This window comes from Lynx rufus, unplaced genomic scaffold, assembly GCF_022079265.1.
Source record: "Lynx rufus isolate CCGP_SWC_20201006 ecotype Redwood Valley unplaced genomic scaffold, mLynRuf1.p SCAF_1, whole genome shotgun sequence".
Classification (NCBI taxonomy): Eukaryota; Metazoa; Chordata; class Mammalia; order Carnivora; family Felidae; genus Lynx; species Lynx rufus.
Genome location: NW_025814823.1, coordinates 189,302,622 through 189,320,099, shown reverse-complemented (window position 1 = coordinate 189,320,099; position 17,478 = coordinate 189,302,622). Strand labels below are relative to the sequence as shown.

At 39.9% G+C, this 17,478-nt stretch overlaps 1 protein-coding gene across 3 annotated transcripts in view; it reads right to left on the bottom strand.

Moving 5' to 3' along the window:
• The window catches only part of EBF1 (EBF transcription factor 1), a 390,645-nt gene that overhangs the window by 122,437 nt on the left and 250,730 nt on the right, over window positions 1–17,478 (bottom strand). For 2 of the 3 annotated variants that reach the window (XM_047091804.1, XM_047091811.1), the window contains exon 8: window positions 4,507–4,648. In XM_047091804.1, the coding sequence (XP_046947760.1) occupies window positions 4,507–4,648 (142 nt within the window). The remainder of the gene's footprint in view (window positions 1–4,506; window positions 4,649–17,478) is intronic. The other variant, XM_047091820.1, reaches the window with a different exon arrangement.

The window sequence follows — 17,478 nt, the reverse complement described above, 5'->3', positions numbered from 1 at the left end:
TACATATGATAACTACACAAATTCATACCGATTTAAAAAAAAAAAAAACCTAACTATGCAAAACACCAGTTGGGGCCTTAAAACCAGAAAGGGTGCCTACTGATGATCAGCTGAGCTCTCTGACCTGCTCAGATTTCCCAGTGATCACAGAGAAGGCATGTCCTCCAACCATACAAAAAGGGGAGAGAATAGAGGCAAAGAGAAGGGAGGAAGGGATAAAAACACATGCACGCCAAAAAAAAAAAATGTCCCCTAAAAAAAATGAGCATTTAAACTGCTTGTCAGAAGGCTTTCTGACAAAGCCACTAGAGTGTATTCACAGGCATTTGCATAAATGCTGCCGGTGAGTTCACCATAGCTGCTAGCGCTAATGGTACATAAAGTAATTTAGTCACTTCTCCCGGCATTCTGTGTCAGAATGATGAGCACCGACCGGCACTTTGCCTTGTTGCATATTAGATCATTAGATAATAAAGTGTTAGCGCATGCAAGCTGACAGGGTCCCTGCACTATAGCTTTGTGAGGGCACCGCATTTTGCCATAGGGGGAAAGAATAGAGAAACTGATGCCACAATTGGCCTTAAATTCAAGTAAACACAACCTGAAACTCAAGAGAACAATAATGACAGTATCAACACTCCCTAAGCCTTTAAAGATCCCCAGCATACAGTCCCCAGGAATTTGCCCAAATGAAGGGAAGACAGGGCAGACACATAAGCTAGGGTTGTACATTACCATGGGTGGCAAGAATTCTTCATCTTTGGCCCCAAGTCTATGCTTTTTCAAAAATTGAAACCCTGAGAGTAGCCACCTTCTGAAGCTACCTCTCTCCACAGCATACATCTTCCATAAAGCTACTGCTTAAAGACGAAAACTCACTAGTCTAAACTCTCCCATAAATATTCAGCCAAAGAAAATCTCAGTATTTATGAATGAAGAAAAAAATGAGGGAGAGCAATTACCATGAGCTACAGCGTGCCAGGATTCACTCTCTTTGGACCATGAAAGATTCTGTGAAATAAATTTGCCTTTGGGAACTCTCCTACTTGAAATCCAGGGGCAGTTATTTGAGCAGGGAGGTTTGGAAGTCCATGGGTCACACAGGGAGGACTGCATGAATGTAAAGCATGGTCTCTATTTCTACTTATATGCAGAAACATGAGCTACGAAAGGGAACTTTCCTCCAACTGTCTGACAAGCAGGATATAAATAGAGATGTGCAGAGTTGCTCAAAATAATTCAGGCTACCTGTAAATGAGATGGTAAAAAGCCCAGAATGAGGAAAAATGAAGGCTCCTACAGGTCATCTAAAAGGTGAAAATAGCCAGCAGTCTCACTGTGCAGAGGCTCTCTGAGGTGGGGATGAAGGAAGGATTGGAGCAGCCAAGGAGTAGGGGTTTGGTTCTGGAAGTTTTAAACACGACAGTTTCAAACAGGATTTTTCAATGGTAAGATAAAGTATTACCATACCCCCAAATCAACATGCATTAGCATTTAGGTCCACTCCCACACATCCCCAATGAAAGAGCCCAATAGTCATCCTTTGCTGAGTAGATATTTATGTATCAGTTTGAAGTGTCTAAATGAGTGGGTGGTTATGTGTGGTTGGTTGATTCATTCTGCAGAGAAGCAGATTTCCATGTTATTGTCATTACAAAGAACTTCAAGGTGTCTACCCTTTTATTCTTCTGGAGAGAAATAATGTAAGGCTTTGGTGAGAGCTAGGCCCCCTAGCTGAAGAAGACAGGACACGGCCACATCCCCACTGTTGGTTAACCATTTATGAACAAGTGAAATGTCATCATTTTCATGAACAATATGTTAATAATAACACGGCCACTTGTAGACTGGTAAATTGGAGCCGAAGAATAAAATATTGCCTTTAATGTATGTTTTTTTTTTTTTCAACGTTTATTCATTTTTTGGGACAGAGAGAGACAGAGCATGAACGGGGGAGGGGCAGAGAGAGAGGGAGACACAGACTCGGAAACAGGCTCCAGGCTCCGAGCCATCAGCCCAGAGCCCGACGCGGGGCTCGAACTCACGGACCGCGAGATCATGACCTGGCTGAAGTCGGACGCCTAACCGACTGCGCCACCCAGGCGCCCCAAAATATTGCCTTTAAAACTTAGAATAATATGATATTCCAATTGAAATATTAATATGTATACCTAGAAGCAAGGATATTTGAGCTGGGATGAAGCCTAGAGACATTTTGATCTAGAGATCTCAAACTGTTAATCTATGGCTCTATTCCTCCTAAGTGGCATTTCCCCCTTCTTCCCCTCTAGGTTTAAAAATTTTATAATTAGTTACCAACAATTAAAAATCAGGAGTTTTTGTTCTTGCCACACTAGAACATCTGGCCCCACTGGGCCCTCAGTCCCCTTGGCCACAACTCTCTGTGGGACAATAGAGCATACACTTGCCCTTCTTCTGCAGTCTCCACCCAGCCCACTTCCCCTATGTACATGACCTGCCCCCACTCAAGGCACACAGTTTTTTTACCCCTACAGATCATCACCTTCATTTTATCAAGAAGAAAACTAAGGATCCCCAAAAGTAAGGTGACTTGTCCAAGGTCACGTAAAGGTCAGAGCTGAAACTAAAAATTGAATTTACGTCGAGTCTTTCCTCCACATCACAATACAAAATAATGTTCCTGACCTCCATGTTCTAGAAGTGTCTTTCCTAGCAGGTTGTTTCTGTTGGTTTGTGTTCCCCGCTCCCCCCCACCCCCCACCAAGTAGAGGGATGATTTGCAATTTGCATGGTGTCATGTGGTCTGTCACTGACTTCCCAAGGCCAGGAATGGGAGCTGGGTGTACTCTGCACTTGGAGCACATTTTGAAACTATGAACCCATGACTGGTAGATTTCAAAGTGATAGTCAAGTCTGTCCTTGGACAGGGCAGTAACCATTGTAACTAACCAGCCACAGTCAAAAACAAGACTTCAGTTTTTAAGCCACTGCTCTCCAAATTGTGCCCAGTGAGTATATACCTAGTTTTTCCTCTTCCTTTCCTCTAAATACTTCTAGTAATACAATGCCTTAAGTGACTCCAAGGGTATTAAAAAGGCAATATTACTATAAAGTGAGGATCAGAATAATTTCAAGTACAGGAATGGAACTAGGAATGTAATCATGAGCAGGTATTTCAAATGGCCTTTGCAAAAAAGTAATATCCATCCATCTCAGCACTAATGAAACCATAAAGAAGCGGCTTTTGAAAGATGATGGTTTACTTTAAAAAGACTGTAAAACTGGTGAAGAATCCCTTCTAAGCATGTTACATCTGGCTAATTAATAAAAAGTAGTTTGTATATTCCTTAAGTGCAGGAAAAAAAAACAGGCAAAAATAATGATAGTAGTATTTTTATTAAATTAGAATGCTGGCAGGGAAGGGGGTTTTCTACCTTATGAATTATATCATGGACGGCTCACGGCCCTTGGAAAAATCAGACAATCAGGTGGTAATTTGTGCAGTAGTGTTTTTAAAAGAATCCTGCTGACCCAGCAAACTAGAAAGTGAAGTAGAGAAATGGGTTTAGAGTTTAACTTGAAGAAGATAAGAGACATTCTAGCATGGTGATTGGTATTGAGTAGAGTCTCAATCATTGTTTCCTGGATGGATGGTTGGATGGATGGATGGATAAATGATGAATAGATGGATGGGTGGATGGAGGATGGATAGATGGATAAATAAATGGATGAACAGATGGGTGGATGGATGTATCAATGGATGGATGAGCAGACAGAAGGAAGAATACATTACATATACGTGTAGTACAGAAACATTCAGATGTACATTCAATCTAGCCCGTGGTTCCTTTGAATGGTATTCACTTTCCTTGATTCAAGTTTTTATCTGGTTTCCTCCAGTCCTCTCAAAGCTACCACTGATTAGCCACAAATTCAAGACAAATGTGATTTCACCTAAACAAAGTCCACCTACAGAAACCAGGCTCTATTATGTGCTGATGAGGGGAAGATTATGCACGAGGCACAGGAGGGACATTTAGTTTGGGCTTCAAATTCAGAAAATGCCTCTGACCTAGATTTTGGACATTATCTCCAAATGAGGTTCAATATGAAGTTACAGAGGTACACCAGCAGGATTGTAAAGATGGTGGAGTTCATTAAACAACCAAGTCAGTTATAAACCCAAAATGTACCACAATATTTATGACCTTCCTTTGGCCTTCCTTTATTTTTCAGTCAAGTGGGAGCCGAAAATAAAGCAGTGGTCCAGGTCTCCCTGGAGACCCAGGTCTCTCTCAACCTGAAGGAAAGATGCATCAGCCATTTCCAGGGTAGAGAGATGTGCAACAAGAAAGGCTGGGCCTCCAAGATGTCTTCCTGTCTTTCAATACTTAGTATCAATAACGTTCAATAGAACATTTGAAATTCGAAACAGAGTAGAAAATGTGGTGGAGTTGGAAGAAAGAAACCAAATAGATTCACAGTTAAAGTAGCAATGCCAACCAATGAAAATGATTTGCCTACCATGTTCCAGATAAGAGGGCGTACCTTCCGAGGGGTCAAGCCTCCGAGCCCTCCGCCCATGCTTAGAGTTATTATGGACAAACATGTTATCAGAGACTGCCAGGACATGGCCATCCACATTGACTGTCGTAGACACCACGACCTGGAGACAGAAGAGAGAAATGAATGAACATTTTAATATAAAAGCATGGAGGGTAATAAACTCAAGTTAAATAAATAACAGCTGGGAGCTGAAGAAAATTGCATAGCTATTTCACATAATAACTGGTGCTTATGCTGTACAAGTCTAACAAGAGGAGCTATTGATGAGTGGGTCTTTGGCATGGAACGCTTTTGATGCAGTTTTAAGTAAAATTGCACAGTTTATAGTTATACAGCAGAAGGTACACTGTTAACCATAATTTTAACAAGAGGATCTTTATTAGCATATTTTTTTATACAACGGTGGTTGTGTTTCACCTAAATTACCCTTCAGTTTAGACACTGAAGCAGATATCACAGTTGATCATGCAAATAAAAATCTTTTGAATCTTTAAAATATCCCCCCCCCCCCCCCCACTGTGTCAGGGTTAAGAGGATAGAGAAATGAAAAAGAGAGGTTTCAGTGAGACCTGGGATGCAGCTTTCCCTCCTGGGCGTCTTTCTGGTGTTTCTTGTACTTTTTTCTTCCCACATTACTTCGATTAATCAGACCAAACTTCCTTCCCCCTCCCCCACCCTCACCCCCATTACCACCAACAGCACAATCCTTCCCCAAAAGATCATTGGTAATGAAGGGTCTTAGATCTGTGTTTCGAAGCCAAAAACAAGCAAACAAAACACAACAAAACAAAACAAGAAAAAGAAATGGTGCCTTTGGCCCAAGATGTAATTCAGGTACCCTGGCCATCTCATAACCGACTCTGAACCCAGTTTGCCAGAAGGGACACAGGCAAAGGTGTTTTCTCGGAGAACTTTGACTAAAACAATGAGAAAAAAATGACCTACACTTCTCCTTATATTAAATGGGGAAGAGGATTAAAACTGAAACCCACAGAGATATGTTTATTCATGCGACCTCTTACAACCAAATATAATAATTGTCTGTAATTGCAGCTTCAGCTCCCACCTCATGCTTTGACATGGGAAACAGCAATCAGCCAGCTCCCGTTTAATCCACCTATTATGTTGACTAATTAACTTTCCTCGACAGTTTATTTCTTCCTCCATTATCAGCCCCTGTCAGCCGCAAGCACCCTGCAGCATAGGGGGGACCTCAGGCTCTTTGATTGATCACCGATAGATTGACATGCAGATTAATTTAATTAGAATCACCTCACTTGAGAAATGAAAGACAAAGGCAAGAGGGCTAATAGATCTGCTCTCATAATGAGGCGAACCTCCAGAGCCGAGGCTGAGGATTTCTGATTTATTTTGCTCAATTCCCCAGTTGCTTGGAAAGACTCTCGCTTTAATTGTTCTTGGTTTTGAGAGGCATTAGCCTCTGAAGAGGTGAAACGCTTTACAAGGATTGGCACACACTGAGGCCCCAGTTTCTGAGGAAGCCTTTTCGCCGACTTCTAGAGTCTGGTGCAACGCCGCTGTTTCCTCCCGTGACTTGAGCAGAGGGCAAGACGCTGGGTCTTGGCCGAAGCCTGCCTGTTGTCTGCCCAGCCTAGCGGAGGGCCCCCCACCCCCACCGACGCCAACCATACTTGAAAGTTCCACTGTCGGCGTCTTTGACCTAAACGCAACTGGGGAAAACATGGCGGAGTCCCCTTCTCGCAGCCTCAAAGATGGCAGTGAAATGCAGGCTGTGAACACGCTGCTCCCAATAGTACCGTGGAGTTGGTTGGACTTGATCTGATTTGCCTTAACCTGGTTGTTAGTTTTCGTTCGTTTTTTCTTCCACGCCCTCCCTTCTGTAGACGCGAGGCCCTGCTCCTTATATCGAGCCCCTAGTGTCTTTCTGACCCGGATGAGGAAGTCAGGAAACAACACACGTGGTCATTCCACCCTAGGATCTCCCAGGGATGACTGCAGGGCAGGGCTTCTGGGGGTCCTCCCACGAGGCCCTCTCTCATGGTCCTCTTCTTGACTCCTGGCCAGACCTGGATCTTCCCCTGATTTTATTTTTTAATTCCATTTTATTAAACTACAAAGTAAACAATTGAGAGTCCATTCCGGGACTCAGGGTTTTGGCCTCAGTAATTGTGAAAACCAAAATTCCAACTAGGGCAAGTCATTCATGGGAGGACTGCGTACACTTGAAGCAGCAGTTTGCAAAGTGGTTTTTCTCTTTCTTCATGATTGACCAACCAGATCTGACACAGCCTGAAGATTATGTGTATGCCTCATCAATTGTAGGGTAGTTTAAAAGGAGGAGGAGGAGAAAGAGAAGAAAGTGGTCCATTCTTTTATTTTCAAAAAGTATTATGTGCCAACGTAGAGTCCATATTATTTAAGGCAAGAGAAACTCACTTTCTTTTTAGTTAGGGAGGTGGGACATTTATAATTATATAACAGAGCTGGGTCTTTCAAAGAATTTTTGATTTACTACGAGACCACAATTGAGTGGTCACTGGAGTCGTTAGCTGAAGAAACTATAAAAGGAATCCCAAACGGTATCTGTTTCCAGTGTCAGGAAATACAGAAAGTTGTTATTCTAGACGTCTGTCTTGAGAGAGGAAAAAAAAAAAAAAAGCAATGACAATTCACCATGCACCTGTAAGACAAAATGCTACAGGCTTAGGCTTAAAATATTCAGTATCGTTTAAAGATGTTGTCATCTAGTTCTTACATTGAACAAAAATGACAAAAACGGTTAAGTTAAAAAAAAAACACAACAACAACCACACTGTATGTGTTTTTTTTTTCTTTGCAAAAGAAGGATCACCAAGACCACTGTGTGACAGAATCATTTCACTGAAGTTTCAATTCAAATTGGAGAAGGATAAAACAGAATCCTCATGCGTTTAATTTCTAGAAAATAAACACCTAATATGTTCCTCAAAAACTCACGACAGTACATTTTAACTTCCTGCTTCCCAAAATAATTTCTCTCATTCCAATTTGTGAATGATGAAGATATCTTTAAATAAAACATAAGCTGAAATTAATCTACAGAACTTGTAAATTTTTAAAAAATCTGTGAGATGCAGAGGGGGCACTGAAGTGTCCTTTAAAAACAGGCCCATAGTGGGAAGGAAAGGGCCTTCACAGTTTAACACAAGATTAATGAGGTGCTGACACATTCATGCAGGCAAGGGGACAGACAGGCCTGCCAACTCTTCAACCTTCCCAAATTTTGTCAACAAAACACAGCTTGAATTTGGGACAGGTAAACATGGAAAATGATTTTACATTTGGACTCAACACTTCCCTCTCTAACCCCTTCCTCACTCTCCTACCCAGGGAAAGAAATGAAGGGAATATGAGGAACAGGTATATTTAAATTTTTATGGTATGTGTTATAAATAAGTCTTTACTTTTTAGAATTGTACTTTCCAATACAGTAACTACACATGTAGCTATTTAAATTTAAACTAATTAAGTAAAATTTTAAATTCCATTGTTTCTGAGTCTCCATAGCTACATTTCAAGTGGTTAGTAGCCACATGCAGCTAGAGTCTACTATTGGACAGGACAGATATAGACCATTTCCATTGTTGCAGAATGTTCTATTGGGCCGTGCTCCTGTAGAATGGTTTTGAAATAAATTGTTCCAATTTATTCATGAGGATGTCCGAGTTATGTCTCCTAAAATAGGTATTAGTCTAAGTGGACATGTTTAAGGTTATGTACAAGTATATTTTTATCACTATATTTTTTAGAATTAATTTTCTATTTAGGGCATAGGTTTCTAATACAGCAATCCATAGATGTACTGATGAACACCCAGTGTGTTCCATGGTACCTTCTATTTGGGTCCAGCCCCCCAGGTGAGGGCTCTCAGCATGAGGGGATTAAAAAACAAAAAACAAACAAACAAACAAAAACAAACAGACAAACAAAAACCAAGAGAAATCTGCAGGTACCCATGGACTTTGGAGATTTTACATTAACATCTTGGCTCATCTCAGTGGCTCAGAATCTCCTCTGTTTTATCCAGGAACTAGATATCCCTAAACGTTGTTATTTTTACAATTTTACCCTCTCAATTTAGAATTGGAAAAAATTCAATACAAAATTTATGATGCTGGACTCTCTATCTTTCCTAGGTGATGTGACTCTGGCCAGGTTAACTTAACCCTAAACCACAGTGTTCCTGCCTCTCAAGAGGAAAAAATAATAACAATCCCTGATTCTGTGAGGCTTCCATTATTTAAAGTGGCCAGCATGGCTCCTGGCTCCTACTGAGCACTCAAAAAATGTTAGTGGCAGTAGTAGTGTAGTTGTTGCTTTGTTGGTGATACTCCACAAAAAGTTCAAGATAATGTGTTGGGCTGATCATCTGAAGCCTAAAGAAGACCCAGCATAAACTGTTATTTTAAATAAAAGGATACAGAAACTATCTCTAATATGTTCACTGCTTTATCAGTCTAACAATGAAATTGTACAATTTTAAAGACCTTTGTTCCCACAACATATAATTATATCATTTAGGCCTCGTGTGAATTGCAAATTTCACTGGTTTATATAATTTTACTGTCTAGAACCCATTGGCATCTTAGCTTATTATATTCTAGGCTTGAAACCAAACAAAATCTTATGGCTTTGAAAATAATCTATAAATTAGACATCAATTCAGTCTAGTTTCATATGAATCAGGGGTTCTCTGGGAGTTTTGTTATTGGTATTTCCTGCTATCATTCTTCAGGCTGCCCCTGTTTTCTGCATATCAGGCAGGAGACCTTGTATGTCCCAACTAAATTATCTAAGATTCGTGAACCATAATCTCTGTCTCATGAGCAGATTTTCAAAAAGACAAAAGCAGCTAAAATCCAGTCATGGGTGGAAGATCACATTAACAAAAGTAGCAGTTCATGGAGAAGAAGGATTTATGACAAAAGCAACCAAAAGAGTTGAAATCTGTATTTTTAAACACTTCCAAAACAAATATGGAATCAAGAGAAAGATTAGATCATAAAAATATTTTCAATGCTTAAATTTAGAATATTTTAGTAGTAAGTACCTCCCTCCAAAAAGTAACTACTTAAACAAATTAATTTTGAATGATTATAAAATTACAATTCTTGGTTTTCAAAGCTGATATATGGTAACCCAGTGTAAGGACATTGGTGCTAAAGTTGGTCTGTTACATGGCTTTCTTACCTTTTTGTTTAACTTATTCTATGTTTGCATTAATTCGGGACCCCTAATATAAAGCATTATATGCACAGGCTTCAAGTACATGGAATAGAAAGGCATTAAGCAATATTCCATTGGCTAATACTCAGTAATAAAAAGAAACAAAGTATTGACACACCTGGATGAATTTCAAGAGAATTACGCTGAATGAAAAAAGCCAGTACCGAAAGATTACATACTAAATATTACAGACTTATTTCCCCCCACAGCCCCTCAAAATTTACATGTTGAATATCTAATCCTCAGTACCCCAGGATGTGACTGTATTTGGAGACAAGGTCTTTAAAGAAATGATTAAGTTAAAGTAAGTCCCTTAGAGTGGGCCCTAATCTCATCTGACTAGCGCCCTAAGAAGATGAAATTTGGTCACACAAAGAGACACCAGGGTGTGCTAGCAAAGGGGAAAGACTGTGTGAGAACACAGCAAGAGGGTGACTATCTACAAGCCAAAGACAAAGGTCTTTGAGGAAACCAAACCCACTGACACCTTGATCTTGGACTTCCAGACTCCAGAACTGTGAGAAAATAAATATCCATTTTTAAGCCACTCAGTCTGTGGTATTCTGTTATGGAGGTCATAGAAAACAAATACACTGCATCATTCCATTTATTTAACATAATTCTGAAATTAAAAGGTTTTAGAAATGGAGAGCAGATTAGTGCTTGCCAAGGGTTAGGGACAGAGGGAAGGTAGATGTAGCTACTACAAAAATATAATAGAAAGGACCCTTGTAGTGATGACAATGCCCAATATCTTTACTGTGGTGGTAGATACACAGACCTTACATGATAAAATTTTACAAAATGAAAAGCATACCCATATGCAAATGACTACAAGTAAAACTAGAGAAATTTGAGTAAGGTGGTGGATTTGTCAATGTTCATATCCTATATGAATATGCTATAGTACTATATAATGTTGTACTATAGTTTTGCAAAGTATTACTATTGTGGTACTGGGTAAAGGGTACACATGGGATCACTCTGTATTATTTCATGCATCTACATGTGAGTCTACAATTATATCAATAAAAATCCAGCTAAATAGGGGCGCCTGGGTGGTGCAGTCGGTTAAGCGTCCGACTTCAGCCAGGTCACGATCTCGCGGTCCGTGAGTTCGAGCCCCGCGTCGGGCTCTGGGCTGATGGCTCAGAGCCTGGAGCCTGTTTCCGATTCTGTGTCTCCCTCTCTCTCTGCCCCTCCCCCGTTCATGCTCTGTCTCTCTCTGTCCCAAAAATAAATAAAAAACGTTGAAAAAAAATTAAAAAAAAAATCCAGCTAAATAAAAGGCATCATCAATCAAGATGTCCTTTTATAGGTGAATGGATATGCAAACTGGTAATCCATAGAAAGGAATATTATATAGCAATAAAAAGAAATGAGCTATCAAATCATGAAAAGACATGGAATTTTAAATACATAGTGCTAAATGAAAGAAGCCAATCTGGAAAGGCTATATACTATATGATTCCAACTACATGACATTCTGGAAAATGTAAAACTACGGAGATAGTAAAAAGATTAATGGTTGTCAGGGGTTTGGGGGGAGGAAGGGATAAATAGGTGGAGAATAGGGGATTTTTAGGGCAGTGAAACCATTCTACATAATATCATGCATTTGTCCAAACCCATAAAATATATAACATAAAAATCAACAATAGTATAAACCATAAACTTTATACTATGTTACAATAATGTGTCAATATGGCACATCAATTGTAATAAAGTATTAGACTAATGAAAGATATTAATAATAGCAGAAATGGGGGGGAACATCAGTTTGCTCATCAGTTAAGTATCCAACTTCAGCTCAGGTCATGGTCTCATAGTTCAGAGGTTCAAGCCCCACACTGGGTTCTCTGCTGTCAGCACAGAGCCCGCTTTGGATCCTCTCTCTCTCTTTCTCTCTCTGACCCTTTCCCACTTGAATGCATGCATATGGGCATGCATGTGTGCTTTCTTTCTCTCAAAAATAAATAAATATTAATAATAATAATAATAGGGGAAATGGGGGAGAAGAATTGAGGGAGTCTTTGGAAACTTACTATACTTTCCCCTCATTTTTCTCTAAAACTAAAACTACTCTGCAAAATGAAGTCTATATCATCAAACGTCTACTCCCAACCCTACACAGCCCACAATCTCTACTCTACCTGCCTGCTGAAACACCCTTTACAGACTCCTCAAAATACCCAAGAATCAGCCAATCTAGTAACTTCCAACTAAGAGTTTTCAAAAATAGTAACAGGAACAACACTGCAGAGAGGGAATCCTAAATTCACCCATAGGAAGATAGCATGCTATCAGTAGATAGCATACATTCAGTAATTTTCCTTTGTCAATACAGGATCAAATCATGTGCATGTGGAAACACTGGTTATCTCATGCCCATGAAAGAACTCTGAATTAATGGAGTCACATGGCTTCAAATAATTTTAAAATGGAATGTGATTCTTAATAAATGCCATTAGGATAAAAAAAAATAGGTTGTCACATGAGATTCATAGGAGAAAATGATAAAAGAAATTCTCAGTAGTTATGACACTGCATATTTGTCCAACATGTCTTTTTAAGGCTTGGAGAACTGACCCCAAGAAGTTTAAAAGCATCCTCAAGGTCTTAAGACAAATTAAGAGCAGAGGCAAACCTGAAGGGAAACTTTCAGACATCAGGTCCAGTTCTTACCCACAACAGCCTCTGGACCCTCAATACAAACTCCTGGCCTAAGTCCTTTCTCTCCTGAGTCTGCTGGTATCTTCCAGTATACATCTCTGGGGTCTAAGTGATTGACTACACTTTAAATATTATATACATAAAAATGGTCTGTGGCAGTTAGGAGTTAGGTCTTCATTAACTTTGTCCTTTAAAATATCCTTGACTGATATGGAATGAGATCATTTCTGAAACCTGCCTGATTGCCAGTTTCTATCTGGTTGAAAGATCCCAAATAACTCATTAAAAATTATGGAGGACGCATGAACCTACAGGATGTAGCAGAGCAGAACTGCAGGAGAATGGGAGTGAGTAACTGAATTAAATCTACTCTTTAAGGCTCAAGGCAAAAATATCTCCTATTTTAACAGTAAGACAAGAGCAGACACTTCTAAATCCTCAGATACTTACATTAAACTAATTTGGACCTTTGGACACTAAACTCAGCTTCTGTCTCCTGAACTGTGACACATGCTCACATAAAAGCTCCTCAGTGACCTGAATCTTGTTCCCCTCTCTGTGGATCAGGATACCTTTGATGACTCTTGATGGTGTCATTGGCATTTAACAGGTGCTCTCCATTTATGTGTTCCCACTGGCTATTTTAAGTAGCAGTGAGCCAAAACATACAGAATTGCCATGTGTGTTCTCTACTAATGACTCTATGACACACGGATGTGAAAATTGGGAGCGAGAAAATAGCATATTAGTCAACAGCTCAGATTCTCGGGTCAGACAGTCCTGAATGTGAACTGCAACTCCATCACTTACCAGTTTGTAACCTTATATAAGTCACTTAATCATAGGAATAAGTTGTGTGCCTACTATACTCCAGGCATTATTCTGTATACTAGAGAAGCAGCAATGTACCAAGAACTCAGTGCTTATCAGGGACAGAAAGGGGTTTTCCAACAGTAAGTAAACAATAAAAGAAAATTTCTGAATGTGAAAAGTTCCAAGAATAAAATACAATGCGGATGAAACGATACCTAGGTGAGATCTATTTTTGATTGGGTGATTAAGGAAGGCATCTCTGAGGAGGTGATGTTTTAGCTGAAATCTGAGTAAAAGAAGTAGCCAGCTATTCAATGAAGTGGCAGAAGAATTTCCTAGGAAGATGGAATTAGTAAGTGCAAAGATCCTGAGGCAGGAATAAGTTTGGTGTATTCAAGAAAGAGAAAAGAAAGAAAATAAGGAAAGCCAATGTGCTCCAATGCTTGTTTGGAGCAAAGGAAACAAGGGAAAGAGCAGAGGAAAAATAAGTAAGATCATTCATGCAAAACACCTTGTACAGCGTCTCACACATAATAAGAGCTCTGTAAGTTACAACTTAAAAAGCAATAGAATGTAAGGATATCTTTTGTTGGTAAGTCTCAATAAGTATAAGCATCCTCAGAACCAATATCCACTGGCAACACTGATCAAACCAAACACTTTTAAACATCTATCCTTTAATGTATTTTACATTTCTTCAATAGCGACTGTACTTAATGTAGAAATTTATTTCCCCTAAGTGCAGAGCCACCACTCACCAAATAGCATTCATAAGGATTCCTTCTCAGTGATGCATATTTTCTGCCAAGGCCCAGCATAAGGCTCATGCCAAGATACATATTTGCCCAATAAGCTGTAATGGTTTAATATATCAGGTTGAAAATCCACCATTTGTATTTACCATGTTATGTGAATTAATCCTGTATTCTGAAACTATCATTAGAGCTGCTTTCAGTATAATTAATCAGCGTGGTGCATCTTGAAATTATTCTGTATGAAGAGAGTGATTGCAGCTCGGGCCCCTAGCATTCTGTTGGTAAAGAATTTAATTGCGAGATGCGCTATTTGTCAAAACAATATGAAACGGGGTGGGGGGCAGTGGGAGAGAAATAAAAAGGATACAAATATTTCCTTCTTTATTTAAGTGCCTTTAAAAACAGACTGAAACCGCAGAGGTAGGGCATGTATTTTAAGAATCCTCTAAGCATACCACATAATATATTGATTCAGAGCCTCTCTGGGCTTTTGAATAAATAACAAGGATTCTCCAAAATTTACAGAATCAGAATTCACACATACACATAAAAAAAACAAAAGCAGAGAGTTGCCTTTTACCGTCATTTCCCATGTCATCATTTTTAAAAGAACACATTTTTGGTGGGAATTCGGGATGAGTAACCTGGTGGTTTCTCCTGGTGGTTTCCCATCCCCCACACAAAATGACTAATGAGTGAAAGAAGATTGTTTGTCTCCTCCAATAAACATGAAATAAACATGAATTTAGAGCTTGCTGTTCTCTCTGCTCAGAAAATTCTTCTGGCTCTTCTCAAGATGATTTATTCTTATCTGTTAGCTCTGGTCTTAAATGTCACAAGTTTTCCCCGGTCACCCACTTTAAATTAGGTTCCTATCCCCTATCCCATATGTATTCTCTTTCATAGTATTAATACTCTTTAGAGCAATAATGAAAATTTTTAACGATTTGTAATTATTCATCTGTAAACATTGCAGCAGCCAATGGTAACTGTTACCCACACATCCATTTCCTCTCTTCCTTGGGCTGTACAAGTAGATACTTGCAGGTCTCTCTGTGGTTATACCTGGTCGTGTGACAGACTTCTAGCCCATAGAATATGGGCAGATGTGACAAGGGTCATTTTTTTTTTAAATTTTTTTTTTCAACGTTTATTTATTTTTGGGACAGAGAGAGACAGAGCATGAACGGGGGAGGGGCAGAGAGAGAGGGAGACACAGAATCGGAAACAGGCTCCAGGCTCTGAGCCATCAGCCCAGAGCCCGACGCGGGGCTCGAACTCACGGACCGCGAGATCGTGACCTGGCTGAAGTCGGACGCTTAACCGACTGCGCCACCCAGGCGCCCCTACAAGGGTCGTTTTTAAGACCAGGTTTTAAGAAGTCCATGAGCCCCCTCCATATACTCTTTACCCTTAAGCTGGATGGATGGAGACAGTGAAGTTCTAGAGGATAGTGGAGACACAAAACAAAAAGAGCCCCAGTCCCCAAATCGCTTCATGTACAAGATCTGTCCACTGACCAAGAACACCTGCCTTGTACTGTTATGTGAGCAAGAAATAACCTGTTGTGTATGAGCCATTATATTCTTTGTTCTATTTATTATAGCAGCTAGTATCATCCTAACTAATAGACCCCAGCTAGAATATGATCTTCATTAGGATAAACACCCTGTCTTTCTTGTTCATCATGATATACTCACCATTTACTACATCAATAAATACTGAGTGCATGCATGCATGAAGGAAGGAATATGTCTTAAATTTATGTTCATATATAGTCACAGATCTAACATCTATACATGAATATAGATTTGTAGCCTATGGAAAATTTTTGTTGAAGAGATAAGATGAATTTGGAAATGATACCAGTCCCTAGGTATTATGGCATCTACTGTGATGACAGCTTGTACCCAATTCTTGTCCATTTCCTCACCATCCTCATGCTGCCAGCCCCAACAAGGAAAGCTATTGATAAGGACTTAAGTCTTAACCTGGAATTGTCTAGCTCCTGTCAGTTAGAAACCAGACCCGTGACATGGTTTTAACACCGTCCTTTGACATTAGCATCTTTTTAGTGTCAAGATGAAGAAACAGGCTCTTCAGTCACAGTGAATTTCTCCCTGTCATGAGCTGTTTCCATCTAACCTACCCCCACCTTTTCCCTTCCTCCCTACTTCTTCATACCCACCAGAACTGAATGAAGCCTATATCCACTGTTGTATTAAAGCAAGTTTGTTACCCAAACCACAGCCTGGGCATTTCAAAAGAAAACACCCATTGTAAATTAAGAAGAAGAAGAAAAAAAATATTGTACCAGATTTTCTACAAGGTTTATTCCATAATGCCTTAAAGTATGAACACAGCTGAGCTCTGCAGAAAGTGATTAATTTCTTGAAAACGCTAAGGTCACACTAATTGACATGACCTGTGTAATTAAGTAGTCTCTGTTTACACACCAGAAGCTCAGCCGCTCTGAGGCTGAGTTTGCTTGACAGAATGTCTTTACATGTCAAGAGATCAACAACCTTTCTTATGTCCTCCTCAGTCACCTACACAGGCCCCTGATTGCTGTTCAGAGGAGACATGCTCTGGCATGGCTGTATGAAGATCAGGCTGGCCTGGTGAGCATACAAAATGAGATGAGAGGAAAGTGGCATCCATGACTGTTGGAGAGAGCCTATTTAACAGTCAGAAGAGAACGTTTTTCCATCAGATGTCTCTAGGTCTAAGGTTTTCAATAACTTAGAACTGGGAAAAGCCACATTGATATGTCAAGGGTAGACCAGAGTTTTCTCCTGCCAAAAAGACACTTTCTCATCCCTTCTCAGAGGCAACAATAACATAAAATCAACTTCCTAATGGTACACTATGAGAGAAATGATGGAAATTATACATCTTATTCACAGGCAACGTTCAACTAGTATCTCTGTGACACATCTCTGTCAGCCAGGATAGCTGCAGGGAAGACTGATCTTTCCCCCTCTTGGTTCAGCCCTAAGATTTGGGAACTGCAGTATGATTTTGTCACAGAGTACTGTGAGATATCTGGAGCCACTTTACTCATGTTCCATCTAGGTGATGGGTCTTTTTGGCTCTGGAGAAGTGGCCCAAACCTCCCTAGGTTAGGTGAAGCTCAAGCAATCTTCTGAGTAGTAGCTTCTTTTTCTAAAGCTCATACAAATAAAAATTGGCCAACACCGTAGCTCTGTTCAGAAACAATATTCAAGTTCTTCTCCTTTCATGCAACTCCACTCTCTGCCTGATGAACTTTAGTGGTATTCCAATGTTCTTCATGCAGATGGTATCTTTAGGCCTATTATAAGACAAGCAGCTGGCTTTCCTGAGATTCCAGCATACATTCATGGGTAGCACTATGGCTCTTCGATGTTGACAGACTTCCTTATTTTCTCTGCAATAAGGGTCTTCCTATAGATACTGGACA